The 22412-nt window shown below is 46.9% G+C and overlaps 1 protein-coding gene across 1 annotated transcript in view; it reads right to left on the reverse strand.

The window, feature by feature from the left end:
- LOC144169643 (calcium uniporter protein, mitochondrial-like) overlaps positions 1-22412 on the reverse strand; it is a 60848-nt gene that overhangs the window by 26132 nt on the left and 12304 nt on the right. The window contains exon 2 of the mRNA XM_077698945.1: positions 19262-19340. Coding sequence (XP_077555071.1) covers positions 19262-19340 — 79 coding nt within the window. The remainder of the gene's footprint in view (positions 1-19261; positions 19341-22412) is intronic.

The following is a 22412-nucleotide window of genomic DNA, read 5'->3' on the forward strand; positions in this document are numbered from 1 at the left end:
CACGCTTACAACCTATCATATTCGTCTGCATATACCTATTTTTACTCTAGACAGTAAACTTTTTAGATCCTTTTCGAAAAGGTCGAAAAGGGCGTAAAAATCTTGTCCCACGCTACACACCTTTAAAAAGTGTTCTGAATAAAAAAAGATATAACGATGAAAAATGGGGTGTGCTTGTGAGCACCCTAAAATAAGGCTGTAAGGCTGCTCAGCACCCTAATACCAGGGTGTGCGCCGCGCAGCTATGCGTGACAATGTGGATCGGGTGAGCGCGCAGCAGGACATACAGACACATTCAACACGCACAAGTCATACTTGGACAACAAATGAATTGAGCAAGAAAATCAACGGGATGAACCGTGCGAACGACCACATATTTACTTACCTTAAAACTACATTTGCTCTTTCTTTTATAGCCAGCACAGGAAAGTCCTCTGATAGAGTCGGTGGGATTGTAACAAAAAATCAAATATTTGGAATTATGCATTTTAATGACAGCACATACGACCGCACATACATATGCATTTTAATGACAGCACATTGCGAAAATGTGTAAATTGGGCAATCGGGTAGATGTGTGAACACGCGCCTACAGGAGACAGAGAGAGAGAAAGAGAGAGAACGCTCTTTATTGGAAAAGAAGAGAGGTTTGCCGGCATTTACAGTCGCCTACATGCTTCTCTGCTGTGATTTGGGGATGGGGGAAGAAAAGGCCCAAGAAAGAGCTGGGCAGGAAAGAAAAAGAAAAAAAACTGTCGTGGTCTTGGCGCGGTAACGGACTTACATATATATTTTTGTTGTGAGCTTGGGCCACATAATTTACAATTTTGAAACTCGGCCAATATCATCCAAATAAGAGAACAAACTCCGTAGAGCTTGGCGCTGCTGCGACGGACGAATCCATGGTCCTAAAATATTTCTGGGAGTAATTGGCCCCTGTTCTAGACGTTCAATGTTTTCAAGGAAGTGGGATCTCGGTTCCATGTAGGCCGCACATTCTAATAAATTTGTTCAATTGTTTCGACACAAGCACAAGTGTCAAATAGCGGATCTGGCGTCGCTCGAAGGCGACGCCAGATAGGTAGCCAGATAGGTAACTTTTTGTGTATGCACAGTTCAGCCGTAGACGATGGTACAACGTTTCCAGGTTACGAGGAAACTGTCTCGGGAGTCTCGACTTTAATTCTGGGTCAATTATGCGCAAAAAGGAGCGAGTATTTTGTAAGTTGCTCCATAGACGGCTTCTTTCAGTCACCGCAAAGTGGTGAGCCATGGCAGAAGCTTCTGTTTTCGTAAAATACACCTTGCGATATTTTCGGTACAGAAGGACTTTACGGGCCACTTCGACGGCTTTTTGGTTACCTATGATGCCGGTGTGTCCAGGTATCCACTGCAATTTAAAGTTGTGTACAGCAGACCAGGCAAGATGGTGAAGGTATGATATATCACAGGCTGCGATTAGGTGGGGGGAAATCTACTTCTCCTAGATATAATTTGCAGAGCTGCCTTGGAGTCCGTGAAGATACTCCATTGGTGCGGCTCATGGCGCAGGATGTAAACGATTGCCTCCTTCACAGCGTAGAGCTCAGCCGCTGTCGAAGATGTTTGTCGCTCCAGACGAAACGAAAGCACTTCACCAGTTTGTGGAATGTATAGACTAGAAGAAGAGCTTTGTATGCTTGATAAACAATCGGTGAATATGAATGTTCTCGCTGAATGCGCTCTATACATGTAGTCTAAAACGATGTGGAGGATTCCTGACTGAGGCATGGTCTTTTTGGGGCCAATTCCTGGGATACCACATTCAATTTGTAGGGAAGCAAGGTTCCACGGAGGGAAATGCGGCGGCATTATTGGTGAGTGCTGGGTTGGAACAGACAGTGGTATGCTGTGAATGGTCTGGGCGAATCCGGAGTTGCTGCACTAGGAGGGGAGACGACTTAGGAAATGATTTCTTGCGTGTAGACGATGCCTCAAGTGCACTCGAAGGGTCTCCTGTTGTCTAATAACTTCGAAATGCAAACAACGTGCCTCTGTCACGGTTCCAACGCTCGAAAATCCCTTAGGAAGTCCAAGACAGGTGCGTAGGTTGTTGTTTCTGGCCGCCTCCAGGCTTTTCTTGCTTGTTTCAGATATTTTATGCAGGATACGGAGGCTGTTACGCAGCACTCCATCTACATAGATCTTGTGCAGCATAACCATTGAATGGCAATCACTGTCCCATTGCGGACCTGCAAGACATTTAAAGACCTGAGCGGCAGAAGAAATGCGACTCTGTATTCGTTTGACTTCGGGTGACCAGGTCAGGTTGCGGTCTATTAAAACTCCTAGAAATTTTTTTAACACGTGCATACTAAACTATGCGCCCGCCTAGTATCAGTGGAAAGCAATCCATATTTTGTTTTGTGAAGGCCATGGCCACGTTCTTATCCGGAGAAAGTTGAAGGCCGCGGGATGCGAGGTAGTTAGAAATGTTGTACAGGGCTCTCTGTAATCGTTGCTGTGTACATCGTCGTGAACAAGAAGCACACCACACACAGATATCATCTGCGTACAGCGTTATCTTCACTCCACGTGGAAGGATTATTTTGAGTGAAATGAGGCTCAGGTTGAACAGCAACGGACTTAGTACGGCACGTTGTGGTACACCCTTTTCAACGGCGTAATGCGAAGTTAGGAACACTTGAATAATTTAACTCAATACACATCCTTCCGCCAATCAGCGCACTGCCGAGCATGTGGCTGCGCGCCGTGTTTTGGTGAATACGACGTTTTGTTCACCTACAAGGACCAGGTGACACTAGTAGCTGTAGGAGCCTATCATATCGACAAGAATTTGGGGCAAATATGTAAGCCAGCCTTCTCTGACGCTGCACAGGAGGAAAAGGCGTTTTTGGATGCCAGCTAGCTATGCCAGAGGTTCACATGCCTTTATCTCAGTTTTATCTGATGTTTCGAATTATGTTTGCTTTCACCACATCAGATTTACGCGTCGGATATACATTACTGCTCCTTTTAAATAAAATACCAATTGAGAGTCAGCGCCCGTTTTTTGAGTTCTTCTGCGTCCTTCGTCTGTTTGCGCTGTTACACTTAACCGTAGTGGATGCTATCTGGCCCAGGCGCTACCTTACCAAGAGTCTTCAGGCAAGCTTGGAGCTCGGCAGCACTAACATCACTGTTATATGGTTCATTTGAAGACGATTTTCGGTGAAGTTGTAGGTTTTCTTCCCTGTGCATGAACTTCAGAAAATTACTTGAGTAGTAAGCTGAACGTGATACATCAAAGTACGAGCCCAGTGCATCTGCCAGATCTTGCAAAGTGTTACCAGCATTGTCAACTAAAGGTCGAAGAAAGGTTTGCTGCCCTTGCACTTTGCGTATCCTGTTCCATACCTTTTTTCGTGAGTGTATGAGTTCACGCCTTCTAGGAATCTCTCCCAGCTCTGACTCTTTGCTATCTGCATTATACGTCTTGGTTGCGATTAGAAGGGTTTGAAGTGGACGTAGTTCTGGGATGTTGGGGAGGTACCGAAAAGGCTCCATGCCGCATTCTGCTTCTTTCTTATATCTTGGTAGTCTGTATTTCACCAAGGTATTGATTTCCTGTTTGAATTGCTGGAACTCTGAGATACTCAGTAGCTGCTTCAATTATGTGATTTGCAATAAAGCACAAAACACTATCGATTCTCATATAAATCTAGATAACCATGTGGAAGACAGGTAAGTTCACGATACTTGTTGCAGTCGGCGAGACGCTATCTTCCATCGTGGTACACTATTCTGAATGCCGGAAGCCTGACCCTTCTCCTTTAGAATGTCAGGGAAGTGGTCACAGCCATCGGGTCTTTCAGCACTTGACAACCGAGTAGCGGGAAAAAATTAGCTGAGCAGAGAGCTAAGTCTACTGAGTGGTATGTTTTGTGGTTGGGACTACGATATGTAGGCTGCTTTTAGTTTGATATGCATGTTCCGGTGGGAAGTAAAACTTTTTGGATCATTCGCCCCTGGCATCCTATTTTTCGCAACCCCAAAGCAAATGATGGGCGTTGCAGTCTCCTGCTATAACGTATGTTTCTTGCAGCTGGTTATTAAGATTTTCAAGCTCTGATTTCTTTATTCGTGTGTCAGGGGAATATATAGTGAGTATATTGTTACAACTCTAAAGACATACAACTGTTACCGCTACAGCCTCTAGACCAGTCTGATGCTTGACTTCTTTAGCTGTGGCTGACCTTTGCAGGATAACCGCCACACCACCTGACGGTTGGTTGGTGTTTTTCCTGTCCTTTTTGTATATGATGTATTCAGGCAAAAAGTTGACTGCTCGCTGCTTACGTGGATTTTTTGGAGACCCACCGCCAGTGGCGCATGCTCCCACAGCAACTCCTTACTGTTATTCAAGATTTGTATAAGCCCCACGACGTTCTGCTGCAGCACACCACAAAAATCCATTGCTAGCATTAAGACTTTTGTTGTTATGGCCAAGCTAAGCCTGTTAGCTACCAGAGCTTTTCCCAAGGACTCCTTTAGGGAGCTATGATGATATTTGGATTTTAATGGCGCAAGGCCAACTAAAGGCAAAGAGCGCCAAACAAAAATGATTTCATTAAAGCGACATGAAAGTAAAAGTAGAAAATTCCAGTAAATATAAACGAAGTAAAACACCAGCTAATGAAGATGACTGGTGTAAAGGGCCAGGTTGTCATGATGCATGATAAGAGATGAGATGCAAAAAATTGACATCAGTGAGAAACCTAAAAACACGCTTGGTGGAAAACATGGGCTTGTCTCCTAAAAAGTACGATGGGTGAAACGGGACGTGTTGTTTGTATAGTTGTGGGAAGTGTATGCGTCGTGTTGTGTCAAGTGCCTTTCATTGAATGAATATGTGGATTACGGATAGGGACTCTCCACCCCCGCTGCACATGGGTCTTGGAGATCCAGTGAGCAGGTGCGAGTGTGTTGCGTGTGCGTGGCCTATCCGTAACCTTGCTAACGTCACTTCGGTGTGTCTGTTGTGTGAGTCAGTTGTGTATTGTCCCAAGTGTGGCTTTATTACATGTAGTTTGTTGTCTGTCTGTTCACTCCAGTGTGTTTGCCATGTTTTACGCAGGTGTTGCCTGATGAGTGGCTTGAGGTCAGTGTAAGGTACTGTTGCTATGTCTAGAGTGTTACTGAGTGCAACAGCACCGGCCCTTCCATCAGCCAACTTATTGCCAGCGATCCCAGCGTGGCCTGAAACCCAGCAGACGATCACATTCAGGTTTGTGGCATATTCTGACATCCAAGATTTAAAAACGAGATTGATAACATAATTTTTGCAAGACCTTTGGGATGATAATGTGCGCACGACGCTAAGTGAATCTGTGGAAATGATGGACTTAGCAATATTATGTTCGATAATGTGATTTAAAACAAGAAATACACCATATGCTTCCGCCGTAAAGATGCTGGAATTCACATTCATGGCTTTAGAAGCATTGAAGTTGGGTCCGTGTGCAGCACAACACACCGCAGTGGATGTTTCTGATGCATCACTAAAAAATTCTGCCGCCCCATATTTCGCCTGGAGATACATGAAATGCTGCAAAATGGCAGTTTTGGGCACCGTGTTTTTCTTAAATTGCGTAAACGACAAATCACTCAATACAGGGCGAAGATTCCATGGGGCTACAGAATCAATGAGAGATGTTTTGAAAGTGTCTAAAAACGAGACAGAATGTTCAGAAGCCTCCTCTCTCGCCCTGAGCGAGAAAGACACAGAAATAGATGGGCGATTTAAAACAGTTGGGATGTAGATGCATCAATCATTATACATTTAATGGGAGGGTGAGACATTGATGAAACTTTAAAAGCATATAGCAAATCGACATACTCGCGCTGGTACCCTAGGCACCATCTGTCACACTTGACGTACGGACTTTGCACAGGGCTTGTCCGGAAAGCACCAAACGCAAGTCGAAGGCCCAAGTGCTGCACTGGGTCGGGCATTTTCCAAGCAGTTTCCTTTCCTGAACCATACACAACACTCCTATAGTCCAACCGCGAGCCTACCAGGCTGGTAAACACCCACAGCTGAAAGTTGTTTCTCAGCACCATAGGAGTAATGCAACAGGACCTTGAGAATTTTTATTGCTTCAAGAGATTTTTGTTTTAGTTGTTTGATATGAGGGATAAAGGAAAGTTTTTCATCAAGGACTATACCTAGGAACTTGCGTTCTTTTTTGACCGGAATCAAGACACCATTCAGTTTGATGTCTGGATCTGGCCTGATCCCACGCCTTTTGGGGAACACACCAGTGCTCTTAACTGGGTTCAGCTTAAAACCGTTTGGATGAGCAAAGCCAGCTAGTTTATTGACACCAAGCTGGACTTGGCGTTCGAAAATTGACATATTCCACGATTTAAAAGATATTTGGACATCATCTACATACATTGTACAGGAAATGGTTCGTGGCAGCGCCTGTCGAAGTGAGTTAATCTCATGTACAATGTGCAGCTCAAAACGCCAACTTTGAGGCGCACCATTTCCCTGGACAAAAATATTTAAAAGGCCAGTGCCAACTCTTACACGAAAGGTTCGTTCCGCCAGGTAGCTATAAAGAGTGTTAAACACCCGAAGCACCGAATGATTTTAGGTCGCTAAGTATCCCGTATCGCCAAGCGGTATCGTAGGCTTTCTCAAGATCAAAAAACACCATAGCACAAAACTGTTTGTGAACGAATGCATCCCTGATATACGACTCAAGGGCGACGAGTTGGTCGTTTGTGGATCGCCCCACCCTGAAGCCGGCCTGGCAGCTCTCGAGAAGACCATTGTACTCTAAGAAGTACACGAGTCTCCTGTTAATCATCTTCTCGAGAAGCTTGCACAGACAGTTTGTGAGGGCGATGGGTCGATAACTGGCTGGAGAAGGGTCCTTTCCTTCCTTCAGGAACGCCACTAAAATAGTCTCCATCCAAGATTTTGGAATGTGCCCCGAAAGCCATATATTGTTGTATAGGTGTAGGAGTGTTTCAAGAGTATCTGGGTGTAGGTGTTGTATCATGGTGTATGTAATTTTATCTGCGCCTGGAGATGAACGTTTACATGTGCTCAGGGCAGCCCTCAACTCATAGAGCGTAAATTCCGAATTGTAACCAGACTTGGACCTGTTATTGTCATGTAGGGACTTCTTTTCACAAGCATTTTTATGTTTTAGAAAAGTGTTTGTGTAGTGTGCAGAGCTGTAAACGTGTTGGAAGTGTTGTGGAAGTGTGTTAGCCTGGTATTCGAGTGTGTCCCCTCTTGTACTAACCAGGCTTAGGCTATGTGTATGTTGTCCTTTAAGTTTACGTATTCTTGTCCATACCTTGTGAGTGTCTGTGTATGAGCTAATGGGTGTAAGGAAAGCGCGCCAACTCTCCCTTTTCGCCTCACGACGCACATGCTTTCCAAAGGCCTTTGCCCGTTTAAACTAGATGAGGTTTTCCGACGTGGGGTACCGGCGAAGGACACCCCACGCCTTGTTATGGGCTTCTCGCGCCCTCCTACAGACCTCGTTCCACCCGGGCCTCCTTGGGTTGCGGGACGCGCTGGAGGCCTGGGGAATGGACTTTTGGCAAGCGTCGAGGATGTGCGCCGTGATGAGTTGGGCGGCTTCCTCCATGTATAGGTGTTTTATGGATGGGTGGTGTAGTTTAGATGTGTCTGTGAATGTGCTCCAGTTTGCTTCTGATTCATTAAACCTCTTATGGGAAGATGGACTGCTTGGGCCTCTACTTATATATGTTAATGAAGTGGGGAAATGGTCACTACCATATGGGTCCGTGCCCATACCCCACTCAATACATGGAAAGAGAACTGCAGAACCCGTAGCCAAGTCAAGATGCGACAGGCGACCTCGGGCATACGTTCGGGAGGAGCGCCGAAGACAGTTGTGCGCATTAAGGTCTGCTGTGAGGATGTATGGCTCTTGTAGCTGGTCAACCAGTGCCTCGAAATCCGAGCTCAGAAGTGCAAAATCAGGAGAGATGTAAATGGAGCATACCGTTATCAACCTATTAAATATTATCGTACGGATTGCTACAGCCTGAAGGACAGTGTTTAAAGAGAGAGGGTGGCATGCTAATGATTTCTGGGCGACAATGGCCACACCACCCAAAGAGTGCGTGCAGCCAACCCTGTCCTTTCTGAATGTCATGTACCTATTTAAGAAATTTGTTTGGAATTGAGGTGAGTTTCTTGAAGACACATGAAAATTGCTGATTGGCTTGCAGCATCTCATACACATCGTAATGATTTTTAAGGAGGCCTCTGCAGTTCCACTGAATGATGTTTTCTGTTCCCATTATTTACATTTTAGGATGACTGGAGAGTGTGTGTGGGTGTGTTCATGTGTCATCTTTCAGGGCTTGCAGTCTCGCAAGGGGCTTTTTAGGTCTCTCTGTTGACTTGGACGTCGGGGTCCGCTCCTTGCGCTGCGTTGCAGGCAGGAACAGCCCGACGTCAATTTCCTCGTCAGATGTCAGAGGGGTGCCCGACGCAACGGGCCCCTGGACTTGGCCTCTCTTCAGGTGCCCTTAGTTTGAGCCGCCAGCGCCGCGTGCGTCGGGGACACCAGAGGTGGTACAGGCGGTGCGGTGGCGGTGGAAGCCGATGCGGGGCCCCCGGTGTCCATTTCCTCAACTCCACACCCTCCAACGCACTGGAGGACGGGGAGGCAAAGGCGGAGGTGGCACCGGTCCTGACGGTAGCGGTTTGCACCGCAACCGCTGCTGCCTCAGCAAGCGGCGTGGTGATAGGTTCGGCTGCCTGATGCAACCCAGCGGGGGGAGGTGGAGGGATCAGGTCAGACTCGCTGAACTGGGACCCTGTGGAAACCAGACGCCGCTCCGCCCCCGGCGAGCTGCGTCGGCGTACCTCCCCAGGGAGAAAGAAGCGAACCTCTTTCTCGCCTCTGGGAAGGTGATGTTCTCAGTGACCTTGATGTTGATAATCTTTTTCTCAATTTGAACTTTTTCACATTTGCGGGAGAACGCTGCATGAGGCCCCCCACAGTTCACACAAGTGAGGGTGTCGGATGGGCAGTTGTCGCTCGGGTGATCGTGCGCCGCGCATTTTGCACAGGTCATTCGGCCACGGCAAGAGTTTGTACTGTACCCGAACCGCTGGCACTTAAAACAGCGCCGTGGGTTCGGGATGTATGGACGGATGGAGTACCGGATAAAGCCTGCATTTATATGTTGTGGAAGAACTGCGCGGTCAAAAGTCAAGATGATGTGCTTGGTGGGCATCTCCTTGTCGTCTCTGCGGATGATGACGCATCTCACGGGAGTGACGCCCTGATCCTTCAAGCCTGCAAGATCTGGCTCGGATATCACACCCTGCGAGCTGTTGGGGCTCCGATGGGATGTGACCCTCATGTCTAGATCAGCAAGTTTAGTCTGAGCTAGAAGCTTTGTGGACTGCTGTTTGTCAGTTACCTCGATGAGGAGTTCACCAGACCTTTGTTTTTTGCCTTATACGATTTTCATATTATGGCTTCCCGGTTCAGGAAAGATTACCGATGGCAATGGGGGAAAAGATACTTCGGTGCGGCCCCTTTTGAGGGACCGATCACGTTTCGGGGGGGGGGGGGGGGGCGTTGAAAATACCATATAAAATAAGAGCAGTATAAGAGCAGTATAAAAGCAGGGGACGGGGGTACTTTCTTCTAAAACCTTACCCTGATAGCTTGAGACGTCCCGGAGCTCCTTGCCTGGTAAACAGACAGGGAGCCCATCCGCCGGAGCTTGACCTGGGCTCCGACGGCTACCGTTTGAGGTTTCTACCTGTCACCTTAAAAACACATCACCACGGTAGGTTACACCTTATGTTGAGAGCTCGGGGTCCGCGGTGTCGCCAATACCGTCACCAAGATTACTCAAGGTGCCCCGTGCGGGGTCGTTTTAGGGAGCTGTTTTCTGACAAGTTCTTGTGAGCTTGTGCGCTGCAGTGGCTTGAAACGATACTTTGGAGTACTTTACGCCAAGGATAGCTCACTCGTGTTCACAGCCTCCTCAGAAGGCTTTCTAATCGAGAAATTCGAACTGCGGGCTTAGCAGACCTCAGGTTCGCCTTGGAGGGTACCCCCCTCTCGGTGACAGCAGTCACCTGTGCAAGGCTCCAGCTGACGCGTTGTTGGCCATTTTCTGGCCGTCATTTGATAGAGGTGCAGCAGCTAGGTAAGGTTCTTAAGCCTGGGGGGCTGGAACTTTCCCCTCAGGTCCTCTCGAGGAGGTCCCTGATGAGACCAGTGCCTCACGTGGCGGCGCCCCCTGACGTGCACGTCGGCTTATGCTATCCTGTGCGTGGTAGCTATACGCTGTCGTGCTTCGGGGTAAGCGATATTTTCTGTTACTGTAAGTGCAATGATCTATTTTGCTTTTTTCCACTGTTGGCACAAACGAGAGTATGTGGCGTGGCAACCGCTACAGTTGACGCAGTGGATTGGTGCGACGCAGCTTTCCGACGCATGGTCGGTTTTGCTGCATAGTGCCCACGTCTGCTTGCCCCTGCAGTTATCTCGGTGAGCTATGGCGGAATTCATGGCAAGTGCAGCACGGGCGCGGGTAGAGGATGTTACGTCTGGCTCTAATTTTTTTTATATACAGCTTGTACAGCCGGTAAAAGGCTTGTCTATAACACAGCGTTCGTACTCTCAGCCCTATCCTGCCCCGCCGGAGCGGGATTTGAATAAAACTACTACTGAATTCTGAACTCTTAGCCCTTCGCTTTCGCCTCCGACATGTTTGGAACGAGTATGTTTCGGCAGTTTTCCGATGTAGCTGGTTGAAGTTGAAATCGCTGTTATAGACAAGCGTTTTTCCGGCTGTACAGTGTCTGGAAGAACTGTCCTGACAAAGGTGAAGACAATGTGTTTGGTTTGTATCTGTTTTCCCGGCGGATTATTATTTGTGGTACTTTCGCAGCATTTTGTTAATGGAGTACTTCCGGGAGCTCATTTTCAGGCAGGTCAATAAAATGGACTTCACTGATCACCCCACGAACAGTGTTCATGGAGCGGTGAGGGCTTACGCTGACAGGGATACGTCACCTATTTACGCAACTTTTTGCAGCTCGTTGCATTGCGCTTTGTCCTTTACCGTAAGGTAAAGGTGACATACCTCGGCAAAGTTGGCGCGGCTCACTCAAACTCACTCACAATTTTTTTTTTCGAATCACCACTCAAACTCAGACTCAATGCTGAGCAGCACATCTGCGCTCACTCAAACCCAAACTCACATTGAGCGCAAAACTCAGAACGCACTCGGACTCAAAACTCAAAATGTACTCAGAACTCAAAATGTACTCAAAACTCAATATGGACTCAAAACTCAAAATGTACTCAAACTCAAAATGGACTCAAAACTCAAAATGTACTGAAACTCAAAATGGACTCAAAACTCAAAATGGACTCAAAACTCAAAATATACTCAAAACTCAAAATGGACTCAAACTCAAAATGGACTCAAAACTCACAATGTACTCAAAACTCAAAATGAACTCAGAACTCAAAATGGGCTGAGAACTCAAAATGAATTCAGAACTCAAATGGCCTCACAGAGATTGAGACACTGAGAGAGTGAGAGTGTGTGAGTGAGAGTAAGAGTGTGAGAGTATGAGTGAACGTGAGAGTGAGTGAGAGTGAGAGTAAAAGTGTGAGTGAGAGTGAGAGTGTGTGTGTGTGAGTGAGAGTGTGAGTGAGAGTAAGTAAGAGAGAGAGTGAGAGTGTGAGTGAGAGTGTGAGTTGAGTGAGAATGTGAGTGAGAGTGTGAGTGTGAGTGAGAGTGAGAGTATGAGTGCGAGTGTGAGTATGAGTGTGCCTGTGAGTGAGAGTCAGCGTGTGAGTGTGAGAGTGCGAGTGAGTGTGAGTGATAGTGTGAGTGAGAGTGTGAGTGAGAGTGAGAGGGCGAGTGAGTGAGAGTGAGAGTGTGAGTGAGAGTGTGAGTGTGAGAGTATGAGTATGAGTGAGAGTGATAGTGAGCATGAGAGAGTGTGAGAGTGAGAGTGTGAGACAGAGTGAGAGTGTGAGTTGAGTGTGAGTGAGAGTGTGTGAGTGTGTGAGAGTGAGAGTGAGGGGGTGAGAGTGTGAGTGAGAGTGAGAGTGTGAGTATGAGTATGAGTATGAGTGAGAGTTAGAGTGAGAGTGTGAGTGCGAGTGTGAGTGCGAGTGTGAGTAAGAGTAAGTGTGAGAGAGTGAGAGTGTGAGTGAGAGTGAGTGAGTGAGTTTGAGTGAGTGAGTGAGTGAGTGAGCGTGTGAGTGTGAGTGTGTACCTTTTGCTATATACCTTTTGCTATATCCTCATAATTATAAACAGAAAGCATTTTTATATTTGTCCCGCATGATCCCCCTCGACGAGACCTTTAATTTGATACCCCACACACCCTAGCAGGGTCATATGGAATTCATACCAGTCAAAATAACCATGACTCTCATGACAGTAACCAGGACGCATTATTTAGGTGTCCGACGTAATTCCCCTAACTGGAACTATCAATTTGACGCCCCACATGCTTCAGCGGCCTCACCTTGAATTTAACCCAATCTATGACTCATAATGACTATCTCATTATTCGAACTACGAAGCCTTTTTTATTTGTACCACGTGATTCCTCTCGTCAAGACCGTAAATTTGATACCCTACACGACCTAGCGGGGTAATTTCGTATTTTACCCCAATATAAGACTCCCCATGACAATCTAATGGTTATAACCAGGAAGCATTTTTGTATTTCTCCCACGTGATTCCGCTCATCAAGACCATTAATTTGATACCCATCACATCCTAGCGGAATCAATTTGAAATGAAACCAATCAATGACTAACCATGACTATCTCATGATATAGCCCTACCACACTTTTGTCCCACGTGATTTCCCTTATCGGAACCTTCAATTTGATGCCCCGGACACCCAGTGGCATCATTGTGAATTTTAACCTAATTTATGACCCATTTTGACTATGTCATGATAATAATCAGGAAGCACGTGATTACCCCCATCGAGACCTTTAATTTGATAGGCCACACGCCTTAGCGTCATGAACTTGAATTTTAACCGAATCTGTTACTTACCATGACTACGTCATGATATATCCATAACTCATTTTCGTCCCGAATGATTCCCCACATCGAGACCTTGAATTTGATTCCCCACATGCCCTCCCAGCGTCATTTTGAATTTCAACCCAATCTATGACCCCTTATGACTGCCCGATAACTACGATCAGGAAGCATTTTTTCATTTACCCCACTTGATTCCGTTAATCCGGACCTTTCATTTGATACATTACACGCCTTAGCCTCATCAGTTTCCCTTTTCACCCAATCTAATGTGGTCATTATTCTGTCTTAAGGGGCGCTGCCCAGTCCATTCAGCTAATTCATTTAAAACAGTAGAAAGGACAGCCCCCGCCCCCATTTCCCCCCGGCTCTCACCTCTTCCTTTGTGACCCCTAGTATATCAAGCCGTTAACAGTAGCAGGCGAACAACCAGCACGCCAGCGCCGCCGTGTGCTTTCCCACCACCCTTTCCCAGGCTCTTAGTGGAACCGTCAGGAGGAAAAGTTAAGACAACTTTTTTTATGACCTCACCAGACAATTATCACTCACGCGCCCAGCTGCGAAAATTAGGTATACAGCAAGTGCTTATGGCCATGAAAATCCAACAAGAAACTAAAAAAAATCAGACACCCCTCCCTCCCAACCGATCATGCAGATCGCGCTTGGTGCCATACCCGCAGGTAACCTGAATTCCGAGCCCACAGTGACGCATGAAACTTAACAGCCAACCATAGCTGCCTGCTAGGCTACTCATTTATACTCAAACTCAAAATGGACTAAAAAATCTATGTACTCAGAACTCAAAATGTACTCAAAACTCTCTATGTAATCAAACTCAAAATGTACTCAAACTCAAAATGTACTCAGAACTCAAAATGTACTCAGAACTCAAAATGTACTCAGAACTCAACTTGTACTCAGAACTCAAAATGGAGTCAAACTCAACTTGTACTCAGAACTCAAAATGGACTCAAACTCAAAATGGACTCAAACTCAAAATGCACTCAGAACTCAAAATGGACTCAAACTCAAAATGTACTCAGAACTCAAAATGGACTCAAATTCAAAGTGTACTCAAAACTCAAAATGGACTCAAACTCAAAATGGACTCAAACTCAAAATGTACTCAGAACTCAAAATGGACTCAGAATTCACTAGGTCTCAGGCGTACTCAAACTCAATCGGACTCAAACTCAGTCGGGATCACTCGGCGCAAACTCACTCAAGCTCCAACTCACCATGCCACACTAGCCTCGCGCTCACTCAAACTCAAACTCACGCGTGAGTTTGAGTCCAAATGAGTCTGAGTGAGTGGACTCATGAGTGAGTTCACCGACCTCTGAAAGGTGGCCGCTTCGAGGTGACCGCTTGACACAGTTCTCGCACCACTTTTCGCAAACGTGGAAACAGTTCTGGTTTCTTGGCATTGAAAAATTTCAAACGTTTCTTTGGTGCGCCCTCTTTTGAGAGAGCGATTGACAGAGAAAGGGTTTGAAGATGCCATACAAAAAGCACGTGTTTGGTTTCAAGGCCAGTCGCCCACCACGGAGCCCAACAAGGTCGCGTGACGTTGCAGCGCACGCTAACCGAACTTTGACACTATAACTCTGCGCTTGGAATCACGAGTGATGTCTTTGCACAGGGTTAACCCTCGCCGCCTAGCAGACCGTTGAACTCAGAAAGAAAGGATAGGACAGGATAGAGGTAGGAAAGCAGATGGAAAAGTGAAACAGCTAAGGGGAAGACAGGGAAAGGCGACTGGCTGGTTCTCCCCTGGCGGGTAAGACCAGGGGAACCGTCTGCGGCAAGCGGGAAACAAAGTGACATGTTGCCGCTAGCAGGGGGCCGCCAAGGCCCAAAACAACCCTGGCCTTGGCTCAGCCACCAGCACGCCCTTTTCCCACGGCACGGCTAATCCACGCACAGCCGGAGTGTGGGTGAGTACGACCCACATGTGCTCGGGTCCGTGGTACCGCAAACACCACATGCCTAGTGATGTAGGCACCCCTGCGGAGTTGGGGACCGTGGTTTCGCTACTCACGATACACTGATTACTCGAGGTGGCCCCTGCGGGGGCTTGCCATTGTCTACACACATAGCGTCCGTCGTCTACCAGCACGACGCCGCCCACCAGCATGCTGGCATCTACAAGCTTGCCATCGTGTACTAGCATGCCGTCGTCTACCGTCATGTCATCATTAATGCGACTAATATAATCCACTATAATTATGTATGATAGCGTCTGCCAAGTCTACATTTTCAGTAGGGGAGAAAGAATGTTTCGTACGTTTGAACGAAGGAGCTGGCCGTTGTCGTCAGATTCGGTCCCTCCGCCGAAAAATCATTAAAATGTTTTTTTTTTCTCGCGTGTTTCGGCAGATGCCGTCAGCCGAAAAAAAAAACGAAATTATTTGCCCTTTAATAGTGTATTCATTGCTCGCTGTTCGCAGTGATCGTCAGCCCCTGCAATGCCCCGTTGTTAGCACCACCTTTCGTTAAATGTACGGGATTCAGCATTAGGGCGTGAACAGAACAGAGCAGGAGTGCGGTCGGAACTTTTTGGCGATCGCGGTAAACTTGAGCTCGCAATGCTGACGAGCGTCCCTGTGCTAATAATCGTCCTGTAGTACCGTTCTTGGTACGGAGTTCTAGTTGGAAACTGACCGGGAATCGCGATGCGCGGCACTCACGCATTAAAAACAATCCTTCATGGTAGAACCGTAGAGATGCTGAGGGCACGCGTCCATGTCGAGGCGGCCGCATGCGCCGTGAATGAGGGAAGGCAGAGAGTTTTTGACACTGGGGTAGCCTTTGACTTGCGGTGAAGTGGAAACGGAGGAACGCCATGTAGGCCTGGCTACGGCCTCCTCGCAAGTGAAACCCCATATCGACAACGACGTCCACTTCTTGTTTATGCTTAGAATCGTTCATCATTCTAAGGTTACGTCAGACCTTCTGGATCTGCCGTATCCCCTGGCAATCCCACGGAAGGTGGCCGATCATCGGGAGATGGGAACCATATCAGCAAAATGCGCTGCCGACGGCGATCGTGGAAGGGACCGGAATTCGGAGAGTCGATGCAGTGGTGCTTCGGTGCCGCATTTGGCTATGACGACCAGCATGAGTGCGTAGCATGTCAAATAACCTTGGAATCGTCAAATAAAAATTTAAAGGTCGGATAATTCCCCAACTAGTAGGAATATATGTTGTTCACGCTCGCACGGAATAACAACGTAAACTGCGCGAGAAGCAAAAAAGAAATCTGCAAGAGTTTTTCCCAGTTAAATCTGTTTACTGTCACAGATTATCAATGTTAATTATAAATTTTCGTGATGTCCTTTAACCGTGGTTTCGATTATACAGCCAGTTAATTAATCCGAAGCCCTCCACTACGGCGCGCCTCATCGCCTGCGTTGCATCGGCGTGTTAAACCCAACAATCAATCAACCAATCAATCAATCAATCAATCAATCATACAGCCAGTTACACTGGTTTCACTTCCAAAATGCGCGTCCATTTAATGTCTGCGCGTGCAACGCACTAAGTGACAAAATAAGCCGTCACGTTCTGTTTCTGAGCCCTTCGCTGAACACACTTAGCAAAAATGCTAGCAAAAAGGTAGCAACGGGTTTACTTACTAACTCCTTACGAACCTGACTACCCCCAGAACGGTACGTAGGTCCTTCCACTAAGTATGGAACCTATATGCTATCTTTACTAGTCTAGACCGTGCACTTAGTAGCTGCTGCTTGTTTGACACTAACATTCACTGATAGTAACAAAATTATATGGATTATTGAACATAACAGCTACACCACTTTTCCCACTCCACCTCACCATTAAAACGTTTTTTTTTTTTTTTCAAATCAGCATGCTAACTTGTATTGCTCGCATTAAAATTCATAATTATAAAATTATCGCTAAAATATTTGATTTTTGCGATAGGACAAGCCCACTGACTATCAGAGGACTTCCCGCTTCTGGCTATAAAAGCAAGAAGAGCAGATCACTCGAGCCTCCAGTGGAGGAGATCCTTGAAATCGATTTCCCCATGCATAATTAATCTTGCGGAATCCTCCGCTCAGCCGTGTGGAGGGAGCAAATGGAGTGGAGGAGGGGATGACCCCCGTATTTTGAGTCCCTCCTCCACTCGAGCCTCCGCTCGAGAGGACCCTTGAAAGCGAGTTTCGGTTTCATAAACTAACCTCCACTCGAGTGTCTCCTCCAACGGAGGAGCCGCTCGGCGATTTGGAGGAGCCGCTCACGATTTGGAGGAGCAACTCTAAGGTGTCGTCTAAGCAGCCCTCCAGTACTATTTTCAAGATGGCCGCCTACTCTCCTCTCGGTTCGAGCAGGCTGTGCTCGCTCGCCTCTTTTCCGGAGCATGTATCCCGCATTGGCGAGGCATATAATGAAGGTTCAGGGGATTTCCGCACCGTGAATTTGCCATGTCAGTGCATAAGGTACTGGCTGAATACGCTTGAGCACTCCAGCAAAGGCGAATTCGTGTCGCGGTGCCTCTTTACCAAATCGGTCACTGCTGGAGCTGCCGAGGTGGCTGCCGAGCCAAACGCCGAGCTGCCGAGCCAAACGCCAGCAACCGCGGCCACCCACTGCTCCCTGCGTTCCGGCTGCTGGTTACGTTGCGATGTTATGGCGCCGGGACATTTCAAGTTGTGATGGGTGCCTTCGTCAACGTTTCGCCGCCGACAAGCCGCGTCGTCAGGCGTTGGTTGGAACTCGTAATTCGAAGCGTAGTGATGTTTTCTGCGACGGCGGGCGAGCTCCGAGATATCCGTGCGGATTTGTCTTTATCCTCGCAATGACAAGGTTGTCGCTGTCATGTACCGAAAGTCATCGCTCTGTAATGAAGGTGTCACACTAACCTATGACACGGCTACCGTAAGCTGCTTACAGTGCGTATGAAACAGACGACCGCCGTAGGGAAACGAGCGAGCGTGTCGTCTGCTCCAAAGCCCAGTTTGCTTTTTTTATTTTTTCTTCGAGCCGCCTGCGCTGCGAGGCTCCGCCCCTCTCCAAGTGCCCGTCGCTTAGTGCTCGCCTGCTACCTCGCGCTTGCGTGCTGTCGAAGGGGGACATTTCTACCGGGTTCACCGTGGTGCCTGTAAAATTACACACGCACTACTTTGTAATTTGAACATTATGTCGGCTTTGAGCTGCCGATAGTGGCGTGAACCGAAAAGAACAAATAATTAGACGCTCACTGTGTCGGCAATTCCGGTCTATGATATGCGCTCGTCACGCATGGAAGCAAACCGCCCTATACCTCCAGCCCTTCCGCTGACATATCGTTATCTTGACTGTCATCCGGAGGGGGGGCCCTGAAACTTATAGTAATCGATAGGATCAGAAAGAACAGGAGACACAACGGGATACGTGAAGACATGGAGCAGCGTGCACAAAAACAAAACAGATTTATCGTCTGCTGCCGAAGTGTGTGTGCAGTGTGGCCAGACCAGAGAACAGTTATTTCTAGTTGTGTCCACCTGGTTCATGTTATATCGTGCTCCTCTCAACCATAGAAACTATTATTTCTTAAAATACCGGTATAATTACTTAACAAAAAATAAAAACATTAAAAAGTTATATTTCTTAAGCGTGCTTTCATGTCTTGAATAAAGAAATTTTCAATAACCTCGCCCCCAGATGCCTTTCTCTGTTCCTCCAAAAGTGCGATCTCGAGGGTCCCTCCAAACGAAGGATTTCCTCGCAGGGTCGGCGTCACCACGTTTATGAAATGCGTGAAGACCTCGAGTGGAGGTGTTGCCCTATCCTCCACTCGACGGAGTGGAGGAAGCACTTTGAGTGGAGGAGGGATTCAGAATACGGGGGTAAGTTACACTCGCTCTCCTCGTGCATCCCGTTGGTTTTCTTGCTCAATGTATTTGTGTTCTAAGTGTGATATGTGCCTGTTGAATTTTTTTATGACGTGCTGCGCGCTCAGCCGATACACATTGTCACGCGTAGCTTTTTACTAGGTTATTCATGGTCAGTTAGTAAAACCACTAAGTGCCTAGTGGACACTGCGACAAGTAAATGGTTAGTGTTCTGTTAGTAAGGGCCACGACCTTTTTTTAAAGAGTGAAGTGCTTCGAAGAAAAGCGGCACTTGTTGGGTGGACCGAGACGGTACGACCGATCGCTTCCCTCACCTCCGCTGATGGGCAGGCTGCTGCCGGAGCTGTGGACGCCGCACGCCGGGAGGCAGTGCCACGGCTGCAGGCTCCATTCCTGCGAGAAGAAAAGGAAGTCCCGACGAGGTTGAGTCAGCCAAGTCCCGAAGCACTCCCACCCGCTCGCTTCGGAGAAGGCGGGCCTCGTAAACCAATGAGTTAGCATTCGGGAAAGCACGGACTCTCGCGCACAGCCTAACCAACAGGCCGTACACAGAACGCAGCTGCGAGCAAACTACTGGATTTGCGGACGTGAATCGGGCGCCTCTAACGCCACGCTGCCAAAGGACAAATCACCGTCAATGGCAAGCGTCAGAAATGGTGCTCAAGGTAGATAGCTTGCGGCTCTCTGTGGTACATTAAAAAAATGATGATGATGATTTTGGGTTTAATGGCGCAAGGCCGACAAAGGCAAAGAGCGCCATGACAATGATGAAAGAGATTAGAAAGATTTGTAAAGGAGGCACTAGTTTAAAAAGCTTTACTCAGGGGGTTGGTGTATAGGGCCATAATTAAAGCATAGTGAGTATACTAAGATAAATAGTGTATAGGGTCATATTAAAACAGTGAGTGCAAGAACCTAAGGTGTAAAGTCTCAGGTTCCACCACTGTTTTAAAACACATAATGAACACAGGTGAGGTTATGGTCTATATGATATGTATTTTAAAAAGTCTACATCTGCTAGGTAACTAAAAACTTTTTTGTATGGGAACATTGGATGGTCTGATAAAAATAGTGAAGCGTGCAAGGGACTGTTATATGTGTAAGCTTCATTAAAATGACGTTTCCTTTCAGTGATGCACATATCACAATCAATAAGTATATGAAGGACAGAAAGCTGACCCCCACATCGATGGCACTGTGGCTTGTTTGCGTCTGTTAAAAGGTATGAGTGTGTGATGTGTGTGTGGCCAATTCTTAATCTGCATAATGCTACCTCTACAAATCTGTCATGTTTTTCAGCAGGGGGCTTTTCTATTTTGGGCTTAACGATATGTAGTTTATTCTCTACTTCTCTGTCCCATTGCTGCTGCCAGTGGTCCCGCAGCTTCCTTCTTACAAAAGGTTTCAGATCTTGATATGGGACCTCGTTTACGTCTATGCTGCTTCGAAGGGCGGCAGCTGCAGCACTACGGTCAGCAGCTTCATTTCCAGCAATGCCGCAGTGGCCAGGAACCCAGCAGACTGTGACAACGAGTTTCAGGCCATAAGCCGAGTAGAGAGCTCTTAAAACACAATTAAAAGTGGGGTTTCTACTGACCTTCCGAGATGAAAGATTTGAGACGACACTCAGAGAGTCCGTGTATATAACTGAGTTCTTAATTTTGTTTTGAAGAATGTGGTTAAGCCAGTAGTATACCGTACGCCTCTGCAGTGAATATACTTGTGTTCGTGTTCATCGTTTTGGTCACATTAAGTAGGGGGCCATTTGCAGCACAGGATACGGCTGTGGTAGTTTTTGAGGCATCTGTGTAAAATTCAGCTGCCTTGTATTTGTCTTGGAGGAAGAGAAAATGCACAAAGTTTGGTACATTTTTCTTATGTATTTCTCGAAAGGACATGTCACAGTGAATTGGGAAAGTGTCCCACGGAGCGACCAAATCATAAACTGAGGTACAGTAGACATCAGTGAGAGGAACTTGGAACTCGCTGACGAGGTGTGAAACTGCCAGCGGGAAAGGTGGAGCTATGGATGGTCGGTTTTCAAAGAGATGATCAGTTGTGTTATTTTTCATTATGGTATTCAGAGGGTGTTCCTTCAAAGAAGTTATCTTTGCGGCATACATCAGAGCAGTGTAGGCGCGCTGGTACCCTAGAGACCACTGGTTTGATTCGACATGAAGGGATGGAACAGGACTTGTTCGATATGCCCCTGTGGCCAAGCGAAGCCCCAAGTTGTATACTAGGTCCAACATTTTGAGTGCTGTTTTGGTTGCAGACTGGTACACAATGCAGGCGTAGTCTATTCTTGACCTAACGACACTATTAAGAAGTGCTAGCAGACATTTTGTATCCGTACCCCAGGACTGATGAGATAGTATCTTTAAAATGTTCATTGTTTTCAGGCATTTTACTTTTAGTAATTTAATGTGTGGTATGAATGTGAGCTTGTGGTCGAGCAAAATACCTAGAAACCTGTGTTCCTTTTTCACTGGTATGGGCTGACCTCCTAACGTGATACAAGGAAGAGGCTCTACACCGCGTATCCTAGAAAAGACAACAACAGCACTTTTATCAGCGTTAAACTTAAAACCATTTCTTTCAGCCCATGTAACCAGCCTGTTGACACTTAATTGGATTTGACGTTCACATATCGACAGATTACAGGATTTAAAGCTAACTTGGATATCGTCAACGTAGGCAGAGTATGAAACAGTCCGAGGCAGCACAGTTTTAAGAGAACTCATTTTAACAATGAACAGTGCACAGCTCAGCACTCCTCCCTGGGGTACGCCATTTTCTTGAACAAATGTTCTAGACAGGGCAGTCCCCACACGGACACGAAATGTGCGATCAGACAAATAGTCTTGAATAACATTGAGTATGTTGCCACTAAGGCCAAACGACTGCAAGTCCAATAGAATGCCATATCGCCACGTTCTATCGTAGGCTTTCTCCATATCAAAGAATACAGAGAAGCAGTGCTGTTTATGGACAAAAGCGTCTTTAACATACGATTCAAACGCAACCAGATTGTCTGTAGTTGATCTTCCAGACCTAAACCCTGCCTGATTTTTGTCTAGAACACCATGAAACTCCAGAAAGTAAAAAAGTCGCCGGTTTATCATTTTTTCAAGGAGCTTACACAAACAGCTGGTCAGGGCAATAGGCCTGTAACTAGCAGCAAAGGACGGTTCTTTCCCCTCTTTTAGAAGAGGTACAACGATTGCCTCTTTCCATGCTTTTGGAAAGCGGCCTTTCTGCCATATTTTGTTAAAGAGAGAGAGTATTGTGTAAAGTGTGTCAATGTGTAAGTGCCTGATCATCTCATAGCTGATTCTGTCAGCTCCAGGGGCTGACTTACCACATGTGGACAATGCAGTAATTAGTTCGGGCATCGTAAATGGTGCATTGTATCCTTCATTTGAGCGTTTGTTCACACAAAGGGGCTGGCGCTCAGCTGCTTTC

Source organism: Haemaphysalis longicornis, unplaced genomic scaffold (genome assembly GCF_048455015.1).
Source record: "Haemaphysalis longicornis isolate Haplotype H1 unplaced genomic scaffold, Haemaphysalis longicornis Haplotype H1 scaffold_1, whole genome shotgun sequence".
Taxonomy (NCBI): Eukaryota; Metazoa; Arthropoda; class Arachnida; order Ixodida; family Ixodidae; genus Haemaphysalis; species Haemaphysalis longicornis.